The sequence below is a fragment of the Schistocerca americana genome, chromosome 2 (genome assembly GCF_021461395.2).
Source record: "Schistocerca americana isolate TAMUIC-IGC-003095 chromosome 2, iqSchAmer2.1, whole genome shotgun sequence".
Classification (NCBI taxonomy): domain Eukaryota; kingdom Metazoa; phylum Arthropoda; class Insecta; order Orthoptera; family Acrididae; genus Schistocerca; species Schistocerca americana.
In genome coordinates, this window is record NC_060120.1 from 720,678,838 (window position 1) to 720,691,174 (window position 12,337).

Sequence of the window (12,337 nt, forward strand, 5' to 3'; positions counted from 1 at the left end):
ACTTTGTTATACTTATGTTTCCCTCAATTTTAATCACAGCCGGCATGCTTGTACATCTTAGAACAAAGAATTTACATAATCAGTTCTCATGTTGTGATTCTTGAGTTTCTCCCAGCATATTTGATAATCACAATATCCACGGGTGTACTGCCAGTCTACAGTGTCCAACAGGCACAATATTTTGGCAATCATACATGTTGCCATCATCAGGTGAACTGACGGACTGAGCTCCTGTGAACGTGTCGGCACGGAGATCCGTACACTATGGCTGCTCCTTGGATTTTGTTAAATGCCTTGATAGCTTCAAGTTGGATGAGTCAGATATCATGGTGAGTTTTGACGTCATTTCCTTGTTTACGAGGGTACCCCTGTGAGAGTCACTAGAATTGATTAGTCACAAGTTTGACGAGAAGACCACTGAACTTTTTAGGCATGTCTTGACTTCCACATATTTTCTTTTTAATGGAGAATACTACAAACAAACGGAGAGAGTCGCCATGGGTAGCCCACTCTCACCGGTGGTAGTGAATTTGTACATGGAGAACTTCGAGGAGGAAGCCCTATCGTCATCTGAATGGAAACCTATTTGCTTTTTCCGTTACGTGGACGACATGTTCGTCATCTGGCCACATGGTATGGATAAACTCCTTGACTTCCTTACACATCTAAACTCCATACACCCCAACATCAAATTCATTATGGAGACTGAAATGGAGAGTAAATTACCTTTCCTTGACGTCTTGGTCAAAAGAAGGGTTGACGGCACCCTAGGTCATGGGGTGTATCGGAAGACAACGCACACTGATCTGTATTTGCACGCAGACAGCTGCCACCACCCTTCACAGAGGAATGGGGTACTTAAAACTCTAGTACATAGGGCGTGCACTATCTCTGACGCAGAGAGTCTACCCCAGGAATTGGAACATCTGAGAACCCCATTTAGAAAAAATGGGTACTCAGAGTGGCAGATTCAACGTGCGCTCCGCCCAACCACTACAGCACAACCTGTGGAGATGGATGAAATCACAAGGGAGGAGGTAGGCACTGCGTTTATTCCATATACAGGCGCACTCCAGGGAAAATCGCCCGCATTTTGAAGAAACACCGGGTCGGAACTGTGTTTTGTCCTCCGAATAAAACTCATGCACTGGTGGGGACTGCCAAAGATGACCTCAGTTTGAGGAAGACCAGCGTGTACCAGATTCCATGTCATTGTGGCAAGTCGTATGTTGGTCAGACGATGCGTACCGTCAAGGATCGATGCCGTGAACACCAGAGGCACACTCGACTGATGTATCCGAGCAAGTCAGCAGTTGCTGAACATTGTTTGTCGGAAAATCACGCTATGGACTATGAACACACAAGGATTCTGGTACAGACGTCGAGATACTGGGACAGCATTGTTAGAGAGGCCATCAAAATTCGCACCAATGACGACCTCATAAACCGTGACTGTGGCTATAATCTTAGCAACCAGTGATTGGGTTAATCAAGAGTAAATCAAGCAAACGTATAGTTGTGACAACCACGGCGGACAGAGCCATCACTCTGATGCCATCTCAGATGCCTTCGCAATCTGTTCCACCACGCGACCATGGTGCGGGGCGCGGACAGCAGAGGGAGTGCGCCGCGGGTGGAGGGTATTTAAATTGGCCGCTGCCGCAACCGAACCCAGTTCCCTCTGAACAGCCATAGTGTACGGATCTCCATGCTGGCACGTTCACAGGAACTCAGTCCGTCAGTTCACCTGATGGTGCCGACATGTATGATCGCCGAAATATTGTGCCCGTTGGACACTGTAGACCGGCAGTACACCTGTGGATATTTTGAGTTCTCATATTGATCATCTAGCACCAGAGAACTCGAGTCTTCCTTCTTTCTTTGTTATGCTCAGTTAAAGAGCACATTTGAACTTATTGGCTCGGTCTGACAGCTCCTTTTTCTTCTTCTTTTCCCAAAATCTCTTCATTAATTCATTTTCTTGTTTCCTACATTCCTCTGAGTGCTGTTTTCCAATGGATTATCTAGCTTTCTCTGTGAATGTGTGATATACAATTAGGATTCCAAAAACTTTGCATTCTGTGGTGAATCTTCTTTGGCAATCATTTCTCATAAGTCCCACTTAACATCTTCAGATCAAGTGATTTTTTACCTTTTCTGACTCTATTATATTAAACAGATTCTTTCAGTGAACTTCTCTATTGCTTTGTACAGGTCTGTAGTCATTCCGTTCATCCATATGCCATTTATGTTAAGGGGAGCATAAATTTTTCTGAGAATTTTTCACTCTTCTTTTGAAATTTCATCAATTATTTTTGAATGTCATCTAAAACAACTGTCTTGTGATGCCAAAGTTTCACATTATGGGATATTACCCTTTTACTGTAGTGTTTCCATGTTATCCTGCACCCTTTCTGGAGAGTGGTGGCTCTTTCTAAATTGGCTTTACTGCCTAGTCCAGATGGTATTATGGTTTCTCCAAGGTCTTTAAAAGAAGACACACATATAATTGCCCTACATTTCATTTATACTGGGGATCTTGTGATATTTTTATGTAAATTTTCTATCAAATGAGTCTTTGATGCTATGTCATGTAACTTCTCTATGGAATACCTAGTTTCCTCACTAGTCTTAGAGGAGATAGGCAGATCGGCAGCAGAGAAATCAAGCCAATATTGTCATTTAGCAGTTTGCCACACAGTCTTGATGTGACTCATAGTTCACTAAAAGCCTGTACTTTTGTAGATTTGAGCCCTTTCGTATTTGGTCCTTACACAGGAATATTCAGGACTGTAGCCTTATTGATACTAACAGCTGCACAAAATGAATGTCTAGATAAGACATTGGTATCTACCCTTACTTTTCTTTTTGATCTACAGTAAGATGTAAAATGCCAAATCATGTTACTTTTATATGTTAAAGGAAGAGAAATCTGCTGAAAATGAAAGATTAAGGAAATTATTAATCTTCAAAGTTTTGGGAAACTTGAAATGGCATATAAAATAAAATAAATACAAAGTAACCTATTTTGATGCTTTGTCAACATGTTCTAGAAAAAATTAAGCTCAAGTGTATTGTATATACTGTTCTTTCATTTCTGTTACAGGATATACTGAAAGACCCATGCAGCACTTATTTAATATCTGACATGTTGCCAATCAGCACAGTAAATTTTACAGAAAATGTAGAAGTTTCACCCTGTGGATATACTGAGTTTCCTGTGGATCATTACCACACATTCAGTCAGGTAGAGTAGAAATTTAACATCTCAATCTTTTAATGCAATGTTAATGTTTATGCTTGGAATATAACAATGTGATATTTGTACATCCTTCAGTTTACAAAAGAACTATTAATATATTTGTTTTCATCTTTAAAATCTATCTCTTCCTAATTGTAAATACTTTGGAAAAGGAATTTTCTTAATTTGACTCACATAGTTTTGAATTCCTGTATCTTTCTGATTACACATAATTATTTGGATCTGCTGAAAATGTGTGACTAAAATCATTGTTAGACAGTAAGTTACTATCTGTATATAAAAGGCGGTGCCCAGACTGACTGCCTCACTCACTCACTATCTCATTCACTCACTCATCTTCACCCAGTCCAAATTGTTAAGGATAGAAACTTGAAATTTGGTGAAGGTATGGATCTTGTACTGTAGGTGTTGTTCAAGAATGTATTTTTCGAAATTCCAACCCTAAGGGGGTGAAATAAAGGATGAAGGGTGTAAAAACACGGTTCACGTTTTCCGTCGCACTTCACATAGTGTAGACCGGGTACTGTCTGCTAGACATGCCCGATGTGAACTGACTGGGTGCGGCCTGTGCTGCTTGAGTTGTTGTTGTTGTTCCGCCGGCAGAGGTCATGGCTGAATTCTCGCGTGCCCTCTGATGGACGGGACTCTACTTGTGACAACTACTGTCCGTGACGCGCCATGCCGATGTGCGTCTCCCGCGATCTTTATGGTGGCTACTGCAAATGGATTTTTTAAAAATGTCACTATCCATGCAATTTTGAAGGTAGACCTAAGAAAATTAATATTTGGTTTCTCAGTCAGAAATAAAGAAGTATGTGTTTCAGCATTTTTTGGAAATTTAATGCAGTGGGGGTGAAAGCTTCTTATGAAAATGTATAATTATTGGAGAACTACTGAAGTGATTTTAAAGCTTCATCTATGAACATTGGTATTTGACTTCTCAGCTACAAATAAAAGAATATGTGTTTTTGTTTTTGGAAGTTGACCCCCTAAGGGGATGAAACATTTTATAAAAAAATATTTCATTGCGAAAGCATTTTTAAAGCTAAATTTTCAAAAATTGGTGTTTGGCTTTACAGTTAGAGATGAAAGAAATACATGTTTTGGTGATTTTGGAAATTTAACCCCTAAGAGGGTGAAAGATTGTCAGACTGATTCACTGACTCACTATCACCCAGCCCAACCTGCTAATGATAAAAACTTGAAGGTTGGGGAGGGTGTGGATCTTATCCCATAAGCATCATTTAAGAAGTCATTGTCTGAGATTCCACTAGTAAGGGGGTGAAATAAAGGATGAAAGGCTTTTTAAAAGTATGTCTCTATTAAGGGAATTTTGAAGCTAGAATTATGAAAACTGCTATTTGGTTTCTCAGTCATAAAATTTAAAAAAAAATGTGTTTCAATGCTTCTGGAAATTCAACCCTTAAGGGAATGCAATAGGAGATGAAAATTTTGAAGAAAATATTTCATTACATAAACAAAATTTAAAGCTAAATTTATGAAAACTGGTACAGTAGAACCCCTGTAATCCGTCACCTTCGGGACCAGGATGATGGTCGGAACGAAAAAAAGGTCGGATTATCTGAAAAATCTAATATGTATTGCAAAAAATATAAAAAGACATTTAGTACAAAAAATTAAACTATTTAAGAACTAAAAGACGTCTACAGTAATCTAAAAAGATGTTTTTTACACAGTGTTAAACAATATATTAACTAAAAAACGTCTACACACAATATAATATGTATTGGTTTTAAAAGGAAAATCGACAAACAAATTACAGTACTGTACTTTACTTAATAACGTATAAACGATATATACTGTAAACTAAAAAATGTTTATAGCACTGTACATAAAAAAGAATTTTTTTACAAAGAAATAAACTGCTGTATGTATATGCTAAGAAATGAATATACTTAATGCATTGTTTTTACAGTAAAGACGAAAACAAATTACTTGGAAAAAAAGTCAGTGATATATTTTTGTTTAGCAGATGTTAGTCTTAGATTTAGCTGCAGTGTCCCTCCATTTTTTTATCCACGAAACGTCCTTTAGAATTGAAGTTGGATTCTGCTCGATGTATTGAAGGGCAATGTCAAAAGCGTTTTTTGCATTGGTGTGTAAAATCCGGGTGGGAGGTTCGTCTTCGCCGTCCGAGTCCTAATTCACAGTTTCCTGACTAACAGCGGCACCAATCTCATCGTCATTGAGCTCTTCAAAAGTGTCACAGTCTTTGTCACATTCGTTGATCCACTCTTCAACTTCAATGGCAGGGACGTTCGGCTCCAGAGTTTGTAGATCTTTAACGATTTCCAGTGCGCCGTTGTTTTGCTCATCTTCGGTATGCTCATTTTCAGTCATGACTTGTGGCCAAAGCTTACGCCACGATTTCTGCAGTGTGTAATGTTTCAGTTCATCCCATGCTGCAGCGATTGTGTAGATAACATCTATGATAGTCAGGGATTTCATTGCCTCAAATAAGTTATGACCTCCTTCAGATTTTTCCAAGATTGAGCTGATATACTTTCTGTGATATCGCCTTTTTAACCATTCGATAACGCCCTGATCCATTGGTTGGATGAGTGAGGTCACATTAGGAGGCAGAAAGAGAGTTTTTATGTCCCCTTTCACCAAATCTTCCTCAGATGGATGTGATGGTGCATTATCCAACAGCAGCAGAGCACGAACTGGCAGATTTTTTTGCTTCAAGTCTTTTTCGACCGATGGCACAAACTTGTCAAAAAACCAGGATTTAAAAAGGTTGCAGTCCATCCAAGCAGATTTTTGATTGCGGTGATAAACCGGCAAGGAAGATAAGTTTATATTTTTGAATGACCTTGGCTTCTTAGATTTGCCAATGACGAACAAGGGGAGCTTGTGGGTACCATCTGCGTTGCTACAAGGAATGACTGTTATTCTGTCTTTTATAAGTTTCATTCCTACCATGGATTCATTTGAAGTTGAGAGCGTTTTTGTTGGCAACATTTTAAAGTTCAGCCCCGTCTTGTCGATGTTATACCCTTGGCAGGGTAACAGTTAATTTTCTTCTACATTTTCTTGAAACTTAACAGAAAACTGCGGCATCAGCAGATAGTTTTTCACCGGAAATAGAAACAAATCGGACACCAAGACGAGTTCTCCAGCTATCAATCCAGCCTTCACTGGCAGCAAATTTTCTTTCGGCTTCCAGTTTTTTGTGCAAAACTATCGCTTTTTCTTTGAGAATTGGCTCGGATATTGGAGTTCCTTTCCTTCTTTCTTGTCAAAGCCACATCCACAATTCCTTATCAAGCAGTTCAAGTTTAGGCTTTTTTGATGTTTTGTGATTCTTCAGTGTGTTTTCACCATCAGTCGTAACTGTATAGGATTCAATGTCTTTCCGATTCTTACTGCAATCATTAATTGTCCGAACAGCTACATTCAGTTCCTTTGCAATTTTTTGGAGCGGTTCTCCTTCATCCAGTCTTTGTAGCACTGCTAATTTTTCATTTAGTGAAAGAGTTATGTGTTTACGTTTGAATCCAGACATGTTGAAAAACAGACAATTGTACACACAATGAATCTACAGTAATAAATACTGTAGAGAACACAGAATAAAGCAAACAACGATGTTTTATAATCCCAACAAAGGATAAAACTGCACAATAACGTACAGTATAACCATATGCACAGTGATAGACACCGCAACAATGGCCCAACAGGCGTCCAGTCAGTGACAAGTCGGCACAGGCTGGCGAGCCTGAGCATGGTCGGACGAACCAGAGTGACGGACCATCCAAGGTCAGATTAGAGGGGTTCTACTGTATTTCACTTTTCAGTTAGATATAAAGAAATATTTGTTAGGGGGATGAAAGTTGCTATGGAAATATCTTAAAAAGAACAAAACAGGCATGATTAACAAAAACTGTTGACTCCAACTACCGGAATCACTTTTAGTCAGAAGTACATTCAGAATAGACCATGCTTATATGGCCATAATTAACGTGAAAAGATTAGAAGGTGCTGCAATTTTTGAGCAGCATAAAAATTCGATTAAATAAAAAAAGTAAAAAAAAAAAAATGTTGTCTGCAGGCCACAGAATCTACACGAGTGAAGCAGTGGGTGCTAAGTTAGTTTTATGTAGAGGTTGTAAGATGTATGATTCAAAATAACCTCTGATAAAAATGTTTCATATTTAAATTCATACAGAAGAGAGTAATTTAAACCTTACCTGTAAAATTTGCAAGAAACTGTGATGGAACAAACAACGTTACAAAATGTAAAAATCTACAATATTCCTATCATTATCTCTCCTAATATGCTTCTACACCTAACCCTCTCAGCTTTTACTGTGCAGAAAGGGATATATAGATAGTTACAACACAGAGATGAACTCTCTATACATAACTTGCTAGCATCATGGCTTTGTAAAATATTCTTCGTTATTAAAGTGAAATGTCTGGCTGTCAGTAAGGAAATAGGTGATATGTGTAGCTTGTGAACTGAACAAATGTAATTATGTGTTTTGGTGCCAAGTTAGTCTTTAATGCCTTACTAGATGCTCCACTGATCTGCTTTTCCTCTTATATCTATATTTACAAGACTACTTTACAATTTACAGTTAAGTGCCTGGCGGAGAGAGGATGACCTTTTGAACTTTTTCGATGTCTTCTTTCAGTGCAGTCTGCTAAGGATCCGATACCACAGAGCACTACTGTAGTTTCACGAGAACGATATTTTCTGAATCTGTGCTGACTACGTGTCAATAAATCATTTTCTTCGAGGTGCTTCATAATGTTTGAATACAGCATATGTTCCAAAACCCTATGGCAAATTGATGTTAGTGATATGGGCCTGTAAATCAATGGATTACTCCTACTTCCCTTTTTGGTATTGGTGTGACTTGAGTAATTTTCCATTATTTAGGTACAGATCTTTCTATGAGCAAGCAGTTGTATATAATTGCTAAATATAGAGCTGTTGTATCAGCATACTCTGAGAGGAACCTGGCAGGTATGCAATCTGGACCAGAAGCCTTACTTTTATTAAGTGTTTTAAGCTGCTTTGTGACACCGAGGATATCTATTTCTATGTTTCTCATCTTGGCAGTTGTTTTTGATTGGAATTCAGGAATATTTACTTTCTCTTCTTTGGTGAAGGAGTTTCAGAAAATCGTGTTTAATAACTCTGCTTTAGTGGCACTGTCATCAGTGACATCACCATTGTTATCGCGCAGTGAAGGTATTGACTGCATCTTGCCACTGGTTTTCTACCAGATTTCGAGATGGAGTTTTGTTGTGGAAATTATTAAAACATTTCACTTTGAAGTATGTGCTATATTTTGAACTTCTGCAAAACTTTGCCAGTCTTGGGGATTTTGCATTCTTTTAAATTTGGCATGCTTTTCTCGCTGCTTCTGCAACAGCAATCTGATCCATTTTGTGTACCATGGGGGTCAGTACCATCGCTTATTTATTTATGTGGTATAGATCACTCAATTGCTGTTAATACTATCTCTTTGAAATCATTCCACATCTTTTCTACGCTTACATGATCAGAACGGAAGGAGTGGAGACTGTCTCTTAAAAAGGCATTAAGAGCATTTTTATCAGCTTTTTTAAATAGATACACTTTACGTTTCTTTTTGATGGTTGCAGGAGTTACGGTATTCAGCCTAGCAGCTACTGCCTTGTGGTCACTAATCCATGTATTTGTCATGATACTCACTATTTGTCCAGTATTATTTGTTGCTAAGAGGTCAAGTATGCTTTCACAACCATTTACACTTCGAGTGGGCTCATGAACTAATTGTTCAAAATAATTTTCTGAGAAAGCATTCAGTACAATTTTGGATGAAGTTTTGTGCCTGCCACCAGCTTTAAACACATAATTTTTCCAGTATATTGAGTGTAGATCAAAGTCACCACTGACTATAATTGTATGAGTGGGGTACCTGTTTGAAATGAGACTCGTAAGTTTTCTTTGAACTGTTCAGCAACTATATCTTCTGAGTCTACTTCAGTTTCACTACAAGGCAAACTAACATAACTAGCTCTTTATACTCATGAAGTAATGAGTGCTATCGACAGGGGATGTCAATTTGATTCCAGAAGGCTTTCGACACTGTTCCTCACAGGTGTCTTCTAACCAAACTGCACGCCTATGGAATATCGCCTCAGTTGTTGGCTGGATTCATGTTTTCCTGTAGAATGGTCACAGTTCGAAGTAATAGACGTAAAGTCATCGAGTAAAACAGAAATAATATTCGGCGTTCCCCAAGGAAGTGTTATAGGCCCTCTATTGTTGCCGGCCGCTGTCGCTGAGCAGTTCTAGGTGCTTCAATCCGGAACTGCACTGCTGCTACGGTCGCAGGTTTGAATCCTGCCTTGGGCATGGATGTGTGTGATGTTCTTAGGTTAGTTAGGTTTAAGTAGTTCTAAGTCAAGGGGACTGATGACCTCAGATGTTAAGTCCCATAGTCCTTAGAGCCGTTTGAACCATTTTTGAACCTCTGTTGTTCCTGATCTATATTAACAAAATAGGAGACAATCTCAGTAGCTGTCTTAGTTTGTTTGTAAATGTTGCTATCATTTACCGTCTTGTGAAGTCATCAAATGACCAAAACAAATTGCAAAATGATTTAGATAAGATATCTGTATGGTGTGAAAAGTGACAATTGACCCTGAATAAAGAAACGTGTGTAGTTATCAGTACTAAAAGAAATCTGCTGAATTTCGATTATGCGATAGGTCACACAAATCTGAAGGCTGTAAATTCAACTAAATACTTAGGGATTACAATTACAAATACCCTAAATTGGAACAATCACATAAATAATGTTGTGGGTAGAGCCAACCAGAGACTGCGATTCATTGGCAGAACACTTAGAAGGTGCAACAGGTCTACTAAAGAGACTGCTTACACCATACTTGTCTCCCCTATTCTGGAGTATTGCTGTGTGGTGTGGGATCCACATCAGATGGGACAGATTAATGACATCGAAAAAGTACAAAGAAGGGCAACTCATTTTATATTATCGCGAAGTAGGGGAGGTAGTGGCACAGACGTGATATGTGAATTGGAGTGGCAAGTAGGGGAGATAGTGGCACAGATGTGATATGTGAATTGGAGTGGCAATCATTAAAACAAAGGCGTTCTTCATTGCGATGGGATCTTCTCATGAAATTTCAATCACCAGTTTTCTCTTCTGATTGCGAAAACATTCTGTTCGCACCCACTTGCATAGGGAGAAATGATCATCACAATATAATAAGAGAAACCAGGGCTCGCACAGGAAAAATTAAGTGCTCGTTTTTCCTGTGCACCGTATAAGAGTGGAACAGTAGAGAGACAACTTGAAGGTGGTTCATTGAACCCTCTGCCAGGCACTTTATTGTGAATAACACAGTAGTCATGTAGATGAACTTAAAATACCACCCACGTGACTCCACACAACCTCTGATACCCATGTAGTTGCTTCCTGTGTTTAGTGGTCCTCTGACCTATGAAGCAGGACCCAATACCTCACCACTCTATAGTATGAGTCAAGGAATCTGTAGCCTATATGGTTGCAGGACTGTCTAATCCTCTGATTCAGACCCTTCACTTGGCCAACTGTTAAGTAAATGCAATCTAAGACAAAATATATGATGCACCACAAGGGAATTAGCTGAATGGGACAGAAACAAGAAGATGTGAAGCACATGTACAGACAAAAAAAGATTACAGTTTCAGAAAAATTTGATCATTTTTTCAAGAGAAAGAGCTTCACAAATTGAGCAGGTCAATAACGCATTCATCCATCTTTGGCCCTCATATAAGCATTTACTCAGCTTGGTACTAATTGATAGAGTTGTTGGATTCCCTTCTGAAGTATTTCATGCCAAAGTCTGTCCAATTGGCATGTCAAATTGTCAAAATCCCATGCTGATTAGAGGGCCCTGCCCATAATGCTCCAAATGTCCTCAGTTGGGGAATGATCTCTTGCCTTGTGTGGGTGGGCATTAACTTGCTGAAATGTAATCCCAGGATGGCTTGGCATGAGGGACGCAGAATATTGTTGAAGGACCACTGTGCTGTAAGGGTGCCGTGGATGACTACCAAAAGGGTCCTGCTATGAAAAGAATGGCATCCCAGACCTCACTCATGGTATTTGGTTCATATGGCAGGCAACAGTAGGTTGGTAGCCCACCGCCATCCAGGACATCTCCATGCTTGGTGGTCATAAGGCTCAGTTCAAAGGGGGACTCATCACTGAAGACAACTCTACTCCAGTCAAGGAGATTCCAGGCCGAAGATGTAACTGGAGATGCCCCGGACAGTGGTGGGATACCAACCTGACTTTTGGCCACCATACAGCCCAACGACCAAGAGTGAAGGTCTGGGGTGCCATTTCTTTGCATAGTATGATCCTTTTGATTGACATCCATAAGGCCCTTATAGCACAGCAGTAGATGAGGATTCACTACACCTTGTTTTGATACCTTTCATGCAAGCCATCCTATTCTTACACCACAACAAGGTAATGCCAACCCACACATGGCAAGAGTCATCTGACATGCTCTGCATTCCTGAATGCCTTTGTTCACTATGTAATTTATAAAACATAATATGTGACTGAATGAATGAATGAGCAAAAAATAACCTCATATAGACTTTGGTTAATTGTCTAGGATACACAGGGGGTTCTGCATTTTGGTGCAAAGATCTTCCAGAAATTAATTACATGTAACAGTTTTAAGAGCTTCTAGCAAAGCAAAAAAATCAGTTTGGATAAATCTCTGACCTCTCCTCCTCTTACACTATTCAGTTGCTGTTCTTATTTAATATTTCAGACTAAGCATATGATGTACACTTATACAGGTAACTACTAGCTGTCTGTATATTGACATTTTAACTGAAGAATTAGAAATGAAAAAAATTTCTGTGAGATGGGTGCCACGACTCTTGATGCTGGATCAAGAACACATGAGAATGGAAATATCGGAACAATGTTTGGCCCGTTTTAGGAGAAATGAACAAGATTTTTTGTGCCAGTTTGTGACCACAGATGAAACTTGGGTGCACTACTATACCCCAGAGACAGAACAACAGTC

The 12,337-nt window shown here is 39.2% G+C and overlaps 1 protein-coding gene across 2 annotated transcripts in view; it reads left to right on the forward strand.

Moving 5' to 3' along the window:
- Positions 1-12,337, forward strand: part of LOC124595871 (organic cation transporter protein-like) — a 321,547-nt gene that overhangs the window by 182,845 nt on the left and 126,365 nt on the right. For both annotated transcript variants that reach the window (XM_047134777.1, XM_047134778.1), the window contains one exon: positions 3,107-3,247. In XM_047134777.1, the coding sequence (XP_046990733.1) occupies positions 3,107-3,247 (141 nt within the window). The remainder of the gene's footprint in view (positions 1-3,106; positions 3,248-12,337) is intronic.